The 16,450-nt window shown below is 39.5% G+C and overlaps 1 protein-coding gene and 1 long non-coding RNA gene across 6 annotated transcripts; both read left to right on the top strand.

Annotated features, from left to right (window-relative positions):
- Window positions 1-3,144: 3,144 nt before the first annotated feature.
- On the top strand, window positions 3,145-6,936 carry LOC120720297. Of its 3 annotated transcripts, none has more exons than XR_005692874.1 (4): window positions 3,145-3,609; window positions 5,220-5,344; window positions 6,028-6,086; window positions 6,214-6,241. It is a non-coding gene; the product is annotated as an uncharacterized LOC120720297 (long non-coding RNA). The 3 variants fall into 3 exon arrangements; XR_005692873.1 differs by lacking the exon at window positions 3,145-3,609 and adding an exon at window positions 6,888-6,936 and having other exon boundaries at window positions 4,496-5,344; window positions 6,214-6,318; XR_005692875.1 differs by lacking the exon at window positions 3,145-3,609 and adding an exon at window positions 4,496-5,032.
- Window positions 6,937-7,117: 181 nt separating this feature from the next.
- Window positions 7,118-14,129, top strand: LOC120720286 (probable E3 ubiquitin-protein ligase HERC6). 3 transcript variants are annotated; one of them, XM_040009902.1, is made up of 11 exons: window positions 7,118-7,412; window positions 7,526-8,335; window positions 8,452-8,559; window positions 8,688-8,786; window positions 9,200-9,367; window positions 9,461-9,601; window positions 9,706-9,875; window positions 10,531-10,601; window positions 10,698-10,881; window positions 13,086-13,188; window positions 13,711-14,129. In XM_040009902.1, the coding sequence occupies exons 6-11, from the start codon at window positions 9,586-9,588 to the stop codon at window positions 13,920-13,922; spliced, it is 756 nt and encodes a 251-aa protein (XP_039865836.1). In that variant the 5' UTR covers window positions 7,118-7,412; window positions 7,526-8,335; window positions 8,452-8,559; window positions 8,688-8,786; window positions 9,200-9,367; window positions 9,461-9,585; the 3' UTR covers window positions 13,923-14,129. The 3 variants fall into 3 exon arrangements, with proteins under 3 accessions (XP_039865836.1, XP_039865835.1, XP_039865837.1); XM_040009901.1 differs by having other exon boundaries at window positions 7,118-7,724; window positions 8,197-8,335; XM_040009903.1 differs by having other exon boundaries at window positions 7,211-7,232; window positions 7,326-8,335.
- Window positions 14,130-16,450: the final 2,321 nt, after the last annotated feature.

The raw sequence follows: 16,450 nt of genomic DNA, 5'->3' as shown, positions 1-16,450 counted from the left end.
ATGTTAGGACAGAAATATTGGCTTCTATCATGACTAGTTAACAGAGATGTTAACTGCCCACGCGTTACTGTAATCCGATTACTTTTTTCAAGTAACGTGACACACTGTTTACAGCAACACTGTTTACAGCAGTGTGTCATGTTGTTAAAAAAGTGAGTGACGTGAGCACAGTTCTGACATATCAGGAAGTGAACACAGTGACTGAAGCTGTGTTCACATTCATCCTTTAATCATGACAAAACGTGAGGAACCACACTGAGGTGAGACCTTGACAACAGACAAATCAGGAGCCACAGAGTGTCAAGTGTCAGCCCACACCAATGATAAGAAAGAAATTCATTTACAGACACGTGAAAAAGCAGTTTAAGGTTCTAGATCTGGATGATTACAACACATCATTATTTATTTAAAGCAACCCAAAATGCACAAATGACTATAACCAAGTACATCCTGTGATTCAGCAGCTGATAGAACCAACTTTAGCAGCAAAAACTTGAGTTAATCATTTTTTATTAGTGTTTCACAGCCAGAGGTGGGCACTAACGCAGGGTAAAGCGTTACTGTAATCCGATTACTTTTTTCAAGTAACGAGTAATGTAAGGGATTACTATTGCAAAAAAGGTAATTAGATTACTGTTACTTTCCCGTAAGCACGCTGCGTTACTGCGTTACTAAAACCGTAATTTTTTTGCCAGAGTGCCTCATGACCATAACAGCTGTGTGCAGATCAACAATGGATAATCTATGGAGGAGTGCAGAGAGAGTATGACCGTGCAGCGTTTAAAGCGTGGAAGTACTGAGCTTACTTTGAGTTTGATTCCGTAAAAAGTGACAAAAACTTTTCGAAACTTCTTTTTACAGCGAAAAAAACCCTTAACTTCAGAGCAAGCACCGAGTACGCTACTACGGGATTGGAAATTCACAGAGAGACTCGCGGATTCCTCCACTGACCCCTGCGGCACACCTGCACCAGGTCCGGGGCAAACATCCGCCTGCTATACAGGTGAAATTAGAGCAACAGGACCGCTGAGTCTTTGATTTTATTTATTTTCTGCTGTGTTTCACTTGTATTTATTTGAAAGACTGAGTGCAAACACAAATTCTTTTATTTTATGTGCTGGAATGTGCAGAAAATAGGTTTAAATGTTAAACAAATTTCTTCTCGTCAGAATGTTGCATATAATTTAATTTTTGCTTGATGCATAAAGTAAAAAGATTCAAACTAATAAAACAAGTTTTAAAAACAGACTTTTCCATTTGATTACATTTTGTATGATGGATGATGCAGAAAAAGTAGAATTGGGCTGAAAGATCTATTGCTTTATTACCTATTCAGGTCATAAATCATGTTTTTAAAAAGTAACTAAGTAACTAAGTAATTAATTACTTTTGAAAATAAGTAATCAGTAAAGTAAAGGGATTACTTTTTGGGGGAAGTAATCAGTAATTAGTTACTGATTTACTTTTTTTCAAGTAACTTGACCAACACTGCTAGTTAAGTTACTACCATAGTTAATACAGTTGCGGGTAACATGATAGTGCTAACCCATAACCCCGAACTCTGTAATGCTGTAAATGATGAGTGATTTAAGTTAACACTAAACATTCAACAGTGTCTCCTGAACATTTATAATCAGGTGTGAGTCTGGCTGCATTGACTTTTGAAGATGCAAATTTAGCATGATGGCTGATGGTGCTGTGTAAGCTTCTACTTACCTTCTACACTGTGTTTAACACACATTTCAGAATAGCAAAGAGGAGCACTGTTGCTTCATCCTTAATACTTTAGAGGAGAACTGGACTGCAGATCAAAAGGTCCTTAATAGCTTTTTGTCCTCCCCGACCCTCAAAGCCAAACCAGCCATGAGAGCTGATGGGACACGATTTGTAAAAGTGACATTATCAGAAAGAAAGTGGAGCAACAATACTTGATATTTGCATTCTTTAGAGAAAAGTATTTGAAAAGGCTTTCTGCTGTTTTGGATTGATGTCGTTCTCCGGAGGCTCAAAGAAGTAGGGCAGTGTCACGGTCCTTTTGGCAGCAGAAAGCTGCTGAGTGCTGGAAAGAAGCACGGCCACACCAGCTGAAATGTCTCACTGACACAGAAGCTGTTGGCCATCCTCTGTGTTGCCACTGTCTTCACCCTGCTGTTATTAAGTGTCAATAACATACATTTCTATGTAGCTAAGCTTGATGAGCGATGCCTTGTTGGCTGACATTTATGTCTTTGAGCGTGTGAGAAGTTTAATAATTATAAAACCACATGAATTTGACAAATGTCCTTTTAACCGTCAGCTCATAGTGAAGCACACTGAGCCACCCGGAGCTATAATATCAAAATAGAAGCTGCTACCTTTGTCAAGAGTGGCTGGATCTGAGTGCATACTACTTTCAGTTATTCACATTTTGCTGAATTTGTTAAAAGTCCTGTCTATGTGCAGAGAGTGTCTTCCAGAGGAACGGTTCTGTGGGGATTGTGATGTTCTACATCACGAACATCAGCCACTCCACAACAGAGAAAGTGTTATTGATGTTTTTAAAGCCATTCCTCCAACCACATGTATTATTAGAGTGGACGGTCAAAATTGCACCAATATACAAGATATTTCCTCATGAGATTCACTCAATTTTGGTTTTCATATGTGTCTACAGCCAGTTAGAAAGAATCTATTTAAGTGGTTTTCTCTTTCTTGGTAGCTCGCATTCTGCCAACAGTGAAGCTTTGAAACTGCTCCTGTGGGTTGCGTAAACTTCACAGTGTCAGCAGGAAAAATCGTGATTTTAATCGACATTAATAGTAAACAGCAACCTGCTATTTAGGTTTCTGTGATGGATTTGAACATAGTGTGATGGAGCATGTTTTCTGCCCTTGCTGTACAATCAGAACATGGTATTGCTTTAACAGAAGTCATCTGTGAAGGCAGTGGTGTATTATTCATGTTGTTTCTTTTTCTTTTTGGTCCAAGGAAGTTATGATGTGCACCAGGCGATACACAGATGTCAAACATGGCAGCAGCAGTGCGGCCCTGATTTAAAGGACCTGGTTAGGAGTGGATATTGGCCAGCATCTGTCAACATGTCTACTCTTTACACTTTAGACCTCTTGAGAGCTCCTTCCTGGAACTAAAAGTATTTTCTCCATTGTGTGGCTTTGTGCTGAAAAGAGCACAACAGATTGTCTGGAGAGAAGGTGAAGGAAAGTCAGCTGAAGCAAGACAGTTTGTGGAGTTTGTGTTGGACTGTATGTTATGCTGGGAGCCTGGGGATTAGTGCACTTTGATTCCAAGTTAATACTAGCTAGTGTTTCTCACTGGTTTTTGGGTGGTGGAGTAAAAGGGATTGGTTGGTGGCTGTTTCTAATGTTAGCCTTGTCTTGGTTTTCTTACACGCAGGGTAAAGACATGGTGATGAATGAGTGTGTGGGCCGTCTGCTGAGGACCAAGAGCTCAGGACAGTCAGACGGGGGTGTCGCAGCAGGAGTCACCGTGCTCGACAATCCTCTGCTGTTCTGAGATGTCACACTCCTGCCTGCACATACAAACCACAGTGGAGTCAAAGTTCCACCTGCACCTCCACCTGTTCTTGCAACAGCATGAAAACTGACAGAGGTGAGACAGCAGAAATGTTCTTGTCTAAGTTAAGGAATTAAGTTAAGAAGAGTGATTAAATAAATAGTTTCTTGCATTTTTGATTTAATGATTGTGTTTAGGATTATTTCAGAAACATGTTTAGAGGATCTTTGTAAGCCTGTATTTACTTTAAAAGAAGGGAAGCACTTCTTCATTCTACAGAAAAGGTGACACATTACAGATGAGTTCATAAAAAGTGTCTCTGTCACTCTTTCAAGGCTCTGTCACTTTTTCTTTTGTACTGGAACAGCATGTTAAAGTAGGCCTAGGTTGCCATCTTGTGGCAGTGTGTTGTTACTACAACATATGAAATTGTGTTTCTATTGGAAATATAATTCAGCACCACTGAGCCGCTCTCTCAGTTACAAACTGAACCTGTTTTTTAGACGTATAAATTACTTTTTTCTTTTTTGCCTGTCCCGTTTGGATCTTTAGCCATCAGAATTGTTGTCTGAAGGCCAAGAACGATGCCAAGTGGATTTAGTTTACCAAGTGGATCATCATGGCCTTGCCATATTGGTCCATTTGATTGCCCTTTATTATAATTATGTATTTATTTTATTTTCGTTTTTTAAAGACGGGACAGACATGACTGGGGGAGAGGGAGAGAAAGAAAAATAGAGGTGAGACGAGATGGTGAGAAAGGGGGGAAGAAAACAAACAAAACACCTGGATCACCTGTATGGAGATAAAAGAACAGAAGAGAAAACAAACAACAAAGAGCAACATGATAAAAACAACGCAATCACAATAAACTAGCTAACAGTAGATACTAAATATTACATGTTATCGGGTTTTTTTTGTTTGTTTGTTTTTTTCTTTTTTAATTTCACCTGTTGAGAATGAAAAAAGAAAACAAGCAGAAGAAAACGAGAGCAATAGAACAAACAACATCACGATGATATATGGGAATATAACTGTAGATACTAAATATTAAACATTATTGTGCAGCACGTAAGATCGACAGTGCACAGTGTGCTTCGAGGGAGGAGCCAAAAAGGGTGTAGTTTGTGTGTGTGAGCACCCGTGTACACCTGTGAGCATGAACGCGCTTGTTGACTCCAGTTATTTATACTGAGGTTTCTTTTATTTGTCTGTTTTTTAATAAGAAGAAATTCCAGTAATTTCATACTATCATTGTTCATTTTGCATTAATTATGAAAGCGCCTTTTTGTTTCTTATTCTTTGGCTTCTGATTGCTTTTCCACAAACTCCTGAGATAACTATATGTACATGGCAAAAATTAATATGGACTGTTGTCTGGGTCTCGGGACGGTGCAGTGTTTACATTTGGCTCTGGTCTATATGGACAGCTTGGCCACAACTCGTTACAAAATGAACAGCGTCCTCGGCTTGTTGCAGAGCTCTGGGGGGCAAAGGTCACAAAGGCTGCATGTGGAAGGTACCATTTAATTATAATTATATCATAAATAATTGAAAAAGAAAAGCGTTTACTGCTGAGCGAACAGGAAACTTCAACTTCTGTCTTATATCTTCAGAGTGATCATACTGAGGTCCACCAACAACACAGATGTTTAAAATGTTTTACATTGTGGACTTTCCTTTTCATGCACTCTTTTCTCAATCAGCTGTCACACACTGGTACTGACAGGATCCAAGAAGGTGTACTCGTTTGGGTGTAATGAACAAGGGCAGCTGGGACGTGGAGAAGAGACTCAGGCATCGGTGCCACTACCTGTGCAACTGCCACATGGTAAATACATTTATCTGAACAGAGTCGATTCAGTTTACAATTACACAAAAATAACAGTAACAATTAAATAATTTTATTATTAGAGTAATAATTAAGGTGTGTCACATCCAACTGTATAGACAGAGGTTATAAACCTGACAAAGACACACACATATATTCACTATGCAGCAATAAAAAGTGCTACTCAGAGGTACTTAGTCTTCTGACACCAGTGAGGAGCTGCACTGTTGGGCTTTGCACTTGCTGCAGGTGTAACACAGATGAGCCAATAGCCCAATAGATAATTGGGTAAAGCTTTAGTTTAAAATAATTAGTAATTCTGACTATAAGGGCTTGAATATAATCATAGACAAAATGTTTGGCCACGCATCAAATACTGGAAATCTCAAAATAATCTAAAAATAAATGTCACAGACTCACGGCAGGTTTTAGGTTTTCTGCTGTATGTTTTTAAAGTGCTGATGAAAAAATAATTTAAGCAAATAAAACTGGACCTGAATTTGATCCAAATAACCAAGTTAACCACAGTTAACAACAAAAAGGTTTATTGCCTAAATGTCACAAATTAAGCCCACTGTAAGAGCAAGTCGCTATATCTTATCTTTCTTTCTGGAACTGAAAAACCATCCCATACAGTACAGTTGACTCTTAGGTAGATAATTTCTCATCTGTTTTTATTCTAGACATTTCTAACATCTATGCAGGAGGAAACACTTCATTTGCAACACGCACGCCTAATGAGGTACCAGCACAAATGCATACAGTGCAGTAAGGATACCTGTGGGAGGATGTAAACATGGCTTTACCAGTTATATCTACTTGTGAGGTCATGTGTCTAAACCAAACACGAACCTTTGCTTCTTTCACAGGGCGCTGATAACGAGTCAGGCAGTGGCACAAAGAACAAGGTGACAGAACACTATTGATAACATGATTGACAAATATAATCCAAAGCTGTGGAAAAATCTAAAAGAGTAAGTCTAACACAAAAGCAGCTGTTATTGTTGTTGTATGTAACTGGTTTGCTGCACAGCATCTACACTGTAGTCTTAGTGTTACTGACTAACCTCATGAACTCTTCACAGGGAAATTCACAGGATGCTCACATCTCCATCCTGTGTGAATCAAAGCTTTCAAATCAGATCAAATCACTTTTATTGTCACATCACATGTGCAGGTACACTGGTACAGTACATGTGAGTGAAATTCTTGTGTGCGAGCTTCACAAGCAACAGAGGTGTGCAAAGTACAATAACAAAAGAACAAGCAAATATAAGAATGGCTAAATCTGAGAATTATATGAATAAATATATGTCCAATATAAGAGTGTATGCATATTACTGAATGTGTATACTAAATATGTATGTCTACGTGTGTGTGTGTGTATACATATTTTACAAATTAAATAGAGTAAAAATAAATATATAGAATATACAGAGGTTTGTAGTTGGATATTGTGCAAAACAGAGGCATTTATATACAGTATGGAGTGCATAATGTAGAAGTTCCAGTAGTGAAGCTGAGGTGTCTATGACGTGTTCAGCAGTCTGATGGCCTGGTGGAAGAAGCTTCTCTCAGTCTGCTGGTACGGGACCGGATGCTGCAGAACCTCCTTCCTGAGGGAAGTAGTCTGAACAGTTTATGGCTGGGGTGACTGGAGTCCTTGATGATCCTCCCCGCTTTCCTCAGGCACCGCTTCCTGTAGATGTCTTGGAGGGAGGGAAGCTCACCTCCAATTATCCTTTCAGAACGCCGCACTACTCTCTGGAGAGCTTTACGGTTGTAAGCGGTGCTGTTGCCGTACCAGGTGGTGATGCATCCAGTGAGGATGCTCTCAATGGCACAGCGATAGAAGGTCCTGAGGATGCGGGGGCTTTCTTGACAGGAAGTAAGAACACCATTTATGAGCATGATCATGACTTCTTTATATCTGTTGAATTTAACATTTGAATATACACATTTGTCATTTTCTTCATGTCAGCAAAGATAAACGTACTCCGGTTTGGACTTGTCACTTGCACGGCGAGGTTTTGAGAAGCTGGTAATGCGAGATGTTGTTTTTGCAGAGGTATTGAACTGGAATGTGACTAACACACGTTTGTAACCTGATGAGTAATTAACTAAAAAAGTAAGAAGTGGCCTTTAATTAAACCTTTAATTAATAACAAGTTGCATCAGCAGGCTGAGACTGCTGTTCAGCAGCTGCTTCCATCTGTTGATATGAACCCTGTGGGAGTGGAAGGATTGAGGATCTTCCTGCTTCTCAATGAACTTCTGCATGCATGCATACAGAAATGCAGATGGCAACAGAGCAAAAAGCTTGCTGATGCAGTCGCTGCTACCATGCAACGACTCCCCAATGAAAGCGTCCAGATTTTAGGTACGGTGACACCTACTATTTTGCTTACTGGCTGTCCCGACTTTAGTGCAGTTCTCACATCAACATCATTCTATCCAACTCCAACAGTTCTCAAAGCAGTGAATGCATTTCTCATAACACAATCTCACCTATGCAAAAAACACTAAACTAACAACTAATTTAACAAATCTGAGGAATTAGTCCAAAACCTTGCTGAAGCTTTGCGATTTAGAGCTCATAATTACGTCACAACTCAATTATTATTTAATGTAATTTAATTGTTTTTAAAGCAATTTTAAAGTCTGTTGTTCAGGCATATATTTAGGCAGACTTTAACAACTTTAAAATCTTCAGCACGTCTATTAAAAGTGTATTTATTGGATTAATATATACTGTTTAAATGCATCACTGTATTAAATGATAGCATTTTATTCTAACGAACACTCCACGATATCAGCCAGTGAAGAGCTGACTGTAACTTTGTCATCCTCAGGGGAATGGTGGTCCTCACTGTCACCCTCCGATATGTTCAGGTGTGGAAGACGGCCCTCTCGTGGATCCCAATCTTTAAGTCTGCTTCTTGCAACGCTCAAGCCAGAAACGTACTGCTAATCCTCCAGCATATGTACTATGTCAGTATCAGAAGTCAACAAAGTTTAATTAAATGTATTACTGCTCAGATTTTCAACAAAAAAAGTTGGATTTTCACACAGCCAGTATAACAAATACTACCACTTCTTGTTTTAAGACCAATGAGATAAACAAGAAAATCCCAGAAACAACTTTTTGCCTCGAGCTTAGCCAGATGTTTCTAAAGGAGGATCTCAAACGTTGGTGAACAAAGTCAAAACTCAAGGTGAGGTCAGCTGACAACAAGTACTTTGAACCTGCTAAGATGGCAGTCAACCCAGAAAATGACTCATTCATGTTAACACACTGTTAAGCTCACTAACTGTTTATGTGGGTTGTTTCTTTTTTTTCCAGAATGCAGATGATCTGCCTGTGATTCTTTGCAAGTACCCATTTGTGATGGATCTGAAATCAAAGAAGCTGGTTTTTGACATGAATTCTGCATTCACTCAGGTAACTTCACCACCCTGTTATAGGAAAACAATAGCAGAATTTGTAATTTTCCAGTCTGCGTTAGTGTGTATTAGTGATCGCACTTTAAAGCTACCCTATTCAGCAGTTTTATATAACAGACAAAACAACCATCTATAAAAATCAAAGGAGTCACAACAGAAAATAAACTAACAGAATACAATCATAAATCAGCAGCTGCCCTCAGTGCTGCAGAAGATTCCAACATTTTGTTGTTTCATTTGTTTTAGTTCTCTCAGCACTCTTTTCACTCACAGCTCAGGCAGGCGTCAGTTTCAGAACCTCAGAACAGAAGCAAGAGCCAGTCTAGCTCACGTGGTTCACCAGCTGCCTTATATACATCACAATTGGAATTTAAATATTTTAAAATCATGATACTTTGTTTTGTCTTGCAGAATGAACAGCAGGCGCCTCCACAGATGCTTTTTGTTTTTCCTTACGGATGGATTCCCCAGTCAAAACCCAAATTTTTTAAACTGCACCTGCAGCGCGCATCACTTTTTGAAAGCACCTTCAGAGAGCTGGCAGCTGCTGCTCACAGCGACTTCAAGAAGCCACTTGTGGTGAATATTTGATTGATCACCTGATGATTAATGCATAGCCATTCTTCTGCAACTGTTCTTACCAGAAGCATCTCTAATATTTATATTTCTCAGGTCCATTTTGATGAGGATCCAAACAGCAAAGATGTCTACAAACGAGACCTTTTTTACCACCTGTTTCTTAAAATGGTGTCAGAAGAATCTGGGATGTTCATGCTCAATGACTCCAAAACCCTGGCATGGTTTCCCTCCAATGTAAGACTTTAAAACTGAGCCCACCAACTGTATAAAATTGGTTAAAGGATTGAAATTTAAACGATAAGCAATAATAGAACCAAAGTGAACTTTTATTAATGCAGGCAACAGAGGAGAGCAAGAGAACCTTCTTCCTGTTTGGACTACTGTGTGGCTTGGCCTTGTACAACCAGTGTATCATACACTTACCATTCCCACTGGTTCTGTTCAAGAAGCTACTCAGTTTAGAGCCGACACTGGAGGATATGATGGAGTTCAGCCCGACTGTAGGACGGTAAGTATCCATTTCATTTCAGTAACACATGCTGCTGCTGGTCCCACAGCCGGCCCCGGACAAGCAGAAGAAAATGTATCGATGGACGTATTTTAAGTTGTCGTGTGTCAAAAGTTACAGTAACTTGTGACTGCTGTAAAATGTACATAGTTGAACTTCTTTTAATACAACTTTTTGTTTTCATTTCTTTAACCTCCTAAGACCCGAACTCTTTCATGGCATGCATTTTTAATTTTTCTTTGCTATTTGGGCTGATTGGGACCTAAAGAATGTAAAAACAAAGAATTACCAGATTTTTTTTTCTTTTTACCTAATTTTTGTTTCTGAGAAAAATGAGATCCACATATGAGGACATTTGTATCAAATTTTGATAGAACAGTGGCAGTATAATGTCCTCGTATGTGGATATCAGGCCCTTGTAGAGAAGAATTAAGTATTTTGGTCTAGACGTCCCAAAATGTGATGTCCACATATCTGGACGCCAGGTCCTAGGAGGTTAAAGGAGTCTGCAGACTATCTTAAACTATGAAGATGATGTTCTGGATAACCTCATGGGCAACTTTTTAGTATGCGTTTTACTATAGAAGATGATCAGTAATCTGTCTCATTCTCAGGTTTTGCAGCTAAACTCATCTGATTTATAACTAATTTACAGATAATCTGGGATGGAACAGATGTTGACCTGGATCCTCAAACTCCTGGAAAGCCACTGACAGGTCAAAATAAGTAAGCATATAAAACATGAAGTGTTTGTGAGGTTCATCTGCAGCACCTTTGTCTCTGTGAAATGTTTGCTAATTTAACATTTTCCCTCCTAAACAGGAAGGAGTTTGTGGAGGCCTATGTGAATCATGCCTTCAACACATCAGTGGAGAGTCTGTTCCAGGAGTTCAAGCGAGGCTTCTTCCTGGTGTGTGAGCAGGATTTGGTGAGGCTGTTTCGACCAGAGGAGCTGCAGGGAGTGCTGGTCGGCCAGGACGTGCATGACTGGGAAAAGTTCAAACAGGTACAGTCAGCCAAACAGACACAGGCTGTAGTTTCACAGCTGTCCTGTAGCACAATAACTGTGTACTGCATACTGCCAAAAGCATTCAGCCGGCTGCTTTAACACAAATATGAACTTGAGTCACATCTCAGTCTTAATCCAGACTTTTGTATGATAGTATAATATAATAGTCAGCCCACCCTTCGCAGCTATAACTGCTTCCACTCTTCTGGAAAAGCTTTCCACAAGGTTTAGGTGTGTTTATGGGAATTTTTTGACTATTCTTCCAGAGGTGCATTTATGGTGTCAGACACTGATGTTGGAGGAGAAGGCCTGGCTCACAGTTGCTGCTCTAATTCATCCCAAAGATGTTCTATCAGGTTGAGGTCAGGACTCTGTGCAGGCTAGTCCAGTTCTTCTACACCAAACTCACTCATCCATGTCTTTATGGACCTTGTATTGTGCACTGGTGCCCAGCCATGTTGGAACAGAAAGTGGCCATCCCCAAACTGGAAGCATGAAATTGTCTTGATATGCTGAAGCATTAAGAGTTCCTTTCATCTGCACTAAGGGGGCGACCCAACTCCCGATAAACAGCCCCACACCATAACCGCCCCTCCACCACACTTTACACTTGGCACAGTGCAGTCAGACAAGTACTTCTGGCAACCACCAAACCCTGACACATCCATCGGAGTCAGAGAAGTGTGATTCGTCACTCCAGTAAACACATCTCCACTGCTTTAGAGTCCAGTGTTGAGATGCTTAAATCACTCCATCTGACGCTTTGCATTGTGTTTGTCAGTGTAAGGCTGGGATGCAGCTGCTCAGCCATGGAAACCAATGAAGTTTGGACATCTGTAACAACAGCAGACTGCAGATATTGGTGACATGGGTGAACTATGAGCCTTAGCATCAGCTGACTAGCTGTCATTTCCAATTACTTCCACTTTGTTATAATATCACTAACAGCTGACTATGGAATATTTAATAGCGAGGAAATTTCATGACTGGACTTGTTGCACTGGTGCATCCTATCACATTACCATGCTGGAATTCATTCAGTTCCTGAGAGCGACTTGTCCTTTCACACATGTTTGTAGAAGTAGTCTGCATGCTGTGGGGATGAACAAAAAGGATTTTACCAGTATGATATAATCTGCAGTATGATCATTGCTTTAACAATGTAACAGATAGCTGTAAGAAGGCCTTAAGATGCTTATGCATACAGTTATTATATTAACCTTGTATTCCAGATGCAGTTATAACTATTTTATACATATTGCATATCTGTGCTTATTTTGATGATGTTGATGTTCAGGTTCATTAAGGGTCTTAAGCTTCACTGGTGAGAGTGTCCAGATGATCCATGCTGAGGGAAAACTAGAACATAGAAGGATTGCAATACATGCTTACAAAACACTTATATCAGGTTATTTTTAATATCTTTTATATGTCCATATTCTTGTATTAAGCTTTTAGTAGAGGTTCTTGATTAAAAAATTTATTTAGTAGATGATATATACATAGTTTCAGTTCGGTTATTACATATCTGAGAGTGGTTTCTGTCTCTCTGTCTGGTTAGAGGTCAGGAGCTAGTCGGCGAGGTGAAATCGGGTGCAATTGTGGTTAGCACACAGACACACACACACACACACACACTCAGTTAGAGAGAATCATTTAGAGGGGAAAGTTTAATCATGTTTTGCTGGGATTGCAAAAGAGCAGTTTGTCGCAGAACTGCTGCTGAGGTGTCAAGATGACAAGCGAGCATCCGGCAGTGACAGGATGTACCTGTTATGAAGATAGAAGACGATGTTCTTTTTAGACTGTGTTAAAAGTCATTGTGGTTTTGATTTGACGTATGTATATATCCTGTCTGTGACGTATGAAGGGGCGTCATTAATTCAAACCCTGATGCTATAAAAATCTGTGTATGCTTTGAGTAAGTCGAAGATCAATTCCTGTCTTCCCACGCGTGTATTCATTAAAATCATTGTTTGACCAAGAGCTTCTGGACCATGGTTGTTTGTACTCTCCTTCCTCAATTTTTGAACCTTAACAATGCCTAAGTGCTTGATTTAATACACCTGTGTCCATGGAAGTGATTGGAACACATTAATTGAATGATTTGGATGTGTTAGGGAATACTTTTGGCAACATAGTGTATATATGCCTGACCTTACAAACTCTATGATTATAACAGTCATTTTCACTGTTTTCAGAACACAAGTTATGGTTGGAAATATCATGACCGCCACCCCACCATACAGATGTTTTGGGAGGTATTTGATGAACTAACTGAAGAGCAGATGAAAGATTTCCTTCGTAAGTACTTGCTGAAGCCTCCATTATGATATGTTACTGAAATCACACTGTATCATATAAAACATTAGATTTTTCTGCACTTTACCAAGATATATTAGAGAGCAGCATTGTTCTGATTAATATACTGTAAAGCTGCTTTATGGTTGAGTTAGTCATCAAAAACGTATGCCAAGGAAAGTGGGCCGAAATTCCTCCCAAAGCTATGTAAAGATTCGTTACCAGTTATCACAAACACTTGACTGCAGTTCTTGCTGCCAGGATGCTTCCACCAGTTAATACATTTAGAGCTCAATTGCTTTTTCACATAGGGCCCGCTAGGCTTGAATATTTTTTCCCTTAATGAATGAAATGATAAATTAACAATTGTGTTTTGTATTTACTTATTACACATAAATGTGACAAATATGCAAAAATACTTTTTCCTGTGATGTGATGATGATATGTATATGTATAGGTATGTAAAAGTTTTCAAAAAAAATAAGATAAGTAAAATGATATTTTCTTTCCATTGCTGTTCTTCAGGGTTCCTGACTGGTTACAGGAGAGCTCCTATTCTTGGCATCGACCAGGTCAAGATGAAGGTTTTTGCTATTCAGAGCAGCACCTGTGATCAGCACTTCCCTGAGTCAGAGACATGTCACTCTAATCTGTATCTGCCTTTTTACTCAACTAAGGAGATCATGCGAGACAGACTGACAGAGGCCCTGCTAGCAGATACAGATTTCACACTGTGATGCTGGATCGTATGCAGCTCTAAAGGAGCGTGCACTGTGTCTGAGCCGAGGAGGAGGGATGAGATTTATTTGTACTCTTGGAACTCATCTTCTTTTCCTGTGGTACCTCAGGATAATTTACACTGTGCATTACAATAATATTACACTATAGCAAATGCAAAAAATTCAACATCCCTACATAAGACAGCTGTGTAACAGCATCAGCATCATAAGTAGGGATGGGTACCGGTGTCCGGTGCCATGATGGCACCGGTTCTGACATAAACGGTAGTAACCAGACCGAAAAGCAGCGCACATTTCGGTGCTTTATTTCGGTGCTTTTTTTTCCTGAGCGGTGATACACTTCTAGCCAATCATTTTACGTTTCCGAGGATAGTAGGCGGGGCCAGGTACGTAAGTTCTTTTATGCAGAGCTACAGATTAAAAATGCCCAAGGCGAAGGGTCAAAAGTCTGGCTGTACTTCACAGCAAAAGATGCAAACTCAGCAGCTTGCAACAAGTGCTTTAGGCTGATACTGTGATACTGTCAAAGGAGGTAACACCTCGAATCTGATGAAACACCTGGCGACGCATAGCGTTTTTTTAAAAGCCGAGAAATGCGCCGTGTTTGATAGCTTGCTGCAAGACCGAGCACCGAGAACATCTACTGCGGGTGTGGTGCCTGTTATCGGACCCGGAGTTAGAAACATCTCCCAAAAACACGAAGAGGAGAGTCCTGGCCCGTAGCCCTGCCAGTGTAGCAGAAATGATGAGGATGATGATGCAGCAGCAGCCGTTCTTCTCTGCGTCAGTAGCTTAATGTTGTTCAGGTGTAATTTACGTTGAGTAGGCTAACCACATTATTACATTAATGCATGTAAGGTGAACTAGCAAACATCATCATAGCTACATGCGGCTGTCTTCTTGTTTGATGGCAGATACTCCCTTCACCCTGGCCAAAAAGGCAAAAATGACCAAAGAAAAAGAGGGAAACAGCTGAACATGAGAGGTTTTTGGACAAAGTTTGTGTTTTTTCCATTGTTTAAGCACTGCTTCCAGCCAAGCGTGATACCATATATGCCCCATAGCTGCAGAAAAGGCTAACATTGTTATCTTTTTACAAAAACCAGCTGAACATGAGAGGTTTTTGGACAAAGTTTGTGTTTTTTCCATTGTTTAAGCACTGCTTCCAGCCAAGAGTGATACCATATATGCCCCATAGCTGCAGAAAAGGCTAACATTGTTATCTTTTTACAAAAACCAGCTGAACATGAGAGGTTTTTGGACAAAGTTTGTGTTTTTTCCATTGTTTAAGCACTGCTTCCAGCCAAGCGTGATACCATATATGCCCTATAGCTGCAGAAAAGGCTAACATTGTTATCTTTTTACAAAAACCAGCTGAACATGAGAGGTTTTTGGACCAATTTTGTGTTCTCCATTCTTTAAGCACCGGTTTGAGCACCGTTTAAGCACCGGCACCGTTTCAAAAGTACCGATTTGGCACCGGTATCGGATAAAACCTAAACGATACCCATCCCTACTCATAAGGCACTTTAGAATTATCTGACTTTTCTTAATATGTCATAATTTATCCAATAATTTAAGTTACTGCTGCATTATAATTCTTATGAATCAAATCTAATTTTTATGCTCAGACAAACATGAACAGGAGAATGTATTGCTTTATAACTACTATATTGCTATAAACATCTGACTATGTAATACAATCCAATAGAGCACTTCTGTATTATTTATCACTTTATTCTTTGTGTTTTGTTTAATTCTGGTGGGGTTGAATTATTTCCAATAATAAATCTTTAACATATGTAACATTGGTTATTTGTTGGAACAATAAAAATGTGTATTTTACACTAAACATTGCTTACCTGGTGTCAGTAAATCCCTAATTACTGCAGTCTGAGGTTTGCTTAACACGATTTGAAGAAGCAAGAGTACAGTAGTACAATAGAGTCACAAGTGATGAAAGCTGGGACGTATATTTGAAAAAAAAAGTTTTTCATAGTATATGTTAAAAAAGCAAGCATAGTTTCTTCCAGCCAGACAGATGCTATAGATAATAACAAGTCATCACTTATTATGATCTAATCTAGTCTAATAACTGTAGATCAGCCTACAAAGGCAGCTGATCTGTAAAGTCAGCTTACAGAAATATATAACCGCATATCATCTACAAAGAAACAAAGCTTTATTACATAAACTCTTTTGTGGCCAATGTGAAGCATCTAACAGAAAGAGGTCGAATGCATATCCTTGAAGCACACCACAAACTTTCAGGTTTCTACACAATGAATTACCATGGGACAAGTAACCACAGTAAAATATCAGTGGCAGAGATATAAAGCGACCACTCTTTAAACAAAATGGAACAGAACAGTTCATGATTTGACCAAAGCGTGGATGTAAATCACTACTTTTATCTTCCAAACAGGAAGGAGTTTGTGGATGCCTCCAACACATCAGTGGAGAATGTGTTTCAGGAGTTCAAGAGAGGCTTCTTCCTGGTGTGTGAGCAGGATTTGGTGAAACTC

The sequence above is a fragment of the Simochromis diagramma genome, unplaced genomic scaffold (genome assembly GCF_900408965.1).
Source record: "Simochromis diagramma unplaced genomic scaffold, fSimDia1.1 OVJJ01000575.1, whole genome shotgun sequence".
Lineage (NCBI taxonomy): Eukaryota > Metazoa > Chordata > Actinopteri > Cichliformes > Cichlidae > Simochromis > Simochromis diagramma.
Note: the sequence above shows the minus strand (reverse complement) of the source record. Positions and strands in the feature narration are given on the sequence as shown.

Coding starts and splice junctions, on each gene's coding strand:
- LOC120720286 (XM_040009902.1), top strand. Junction 9,876..10,530: donor TTCAGCCCGACTGTAGGACG/GTAAGTATCCAT, acceptor ACTAATTTACAG/ATAATCTGGGATGGAACAGA. Junction 10,882..13,085: donor ACTGGGAAAAGTTCAAACAG/GTACAGTCAGCC, acceptor CACTGTTTTCAG/AACACAAGTTATGGTTGGAA.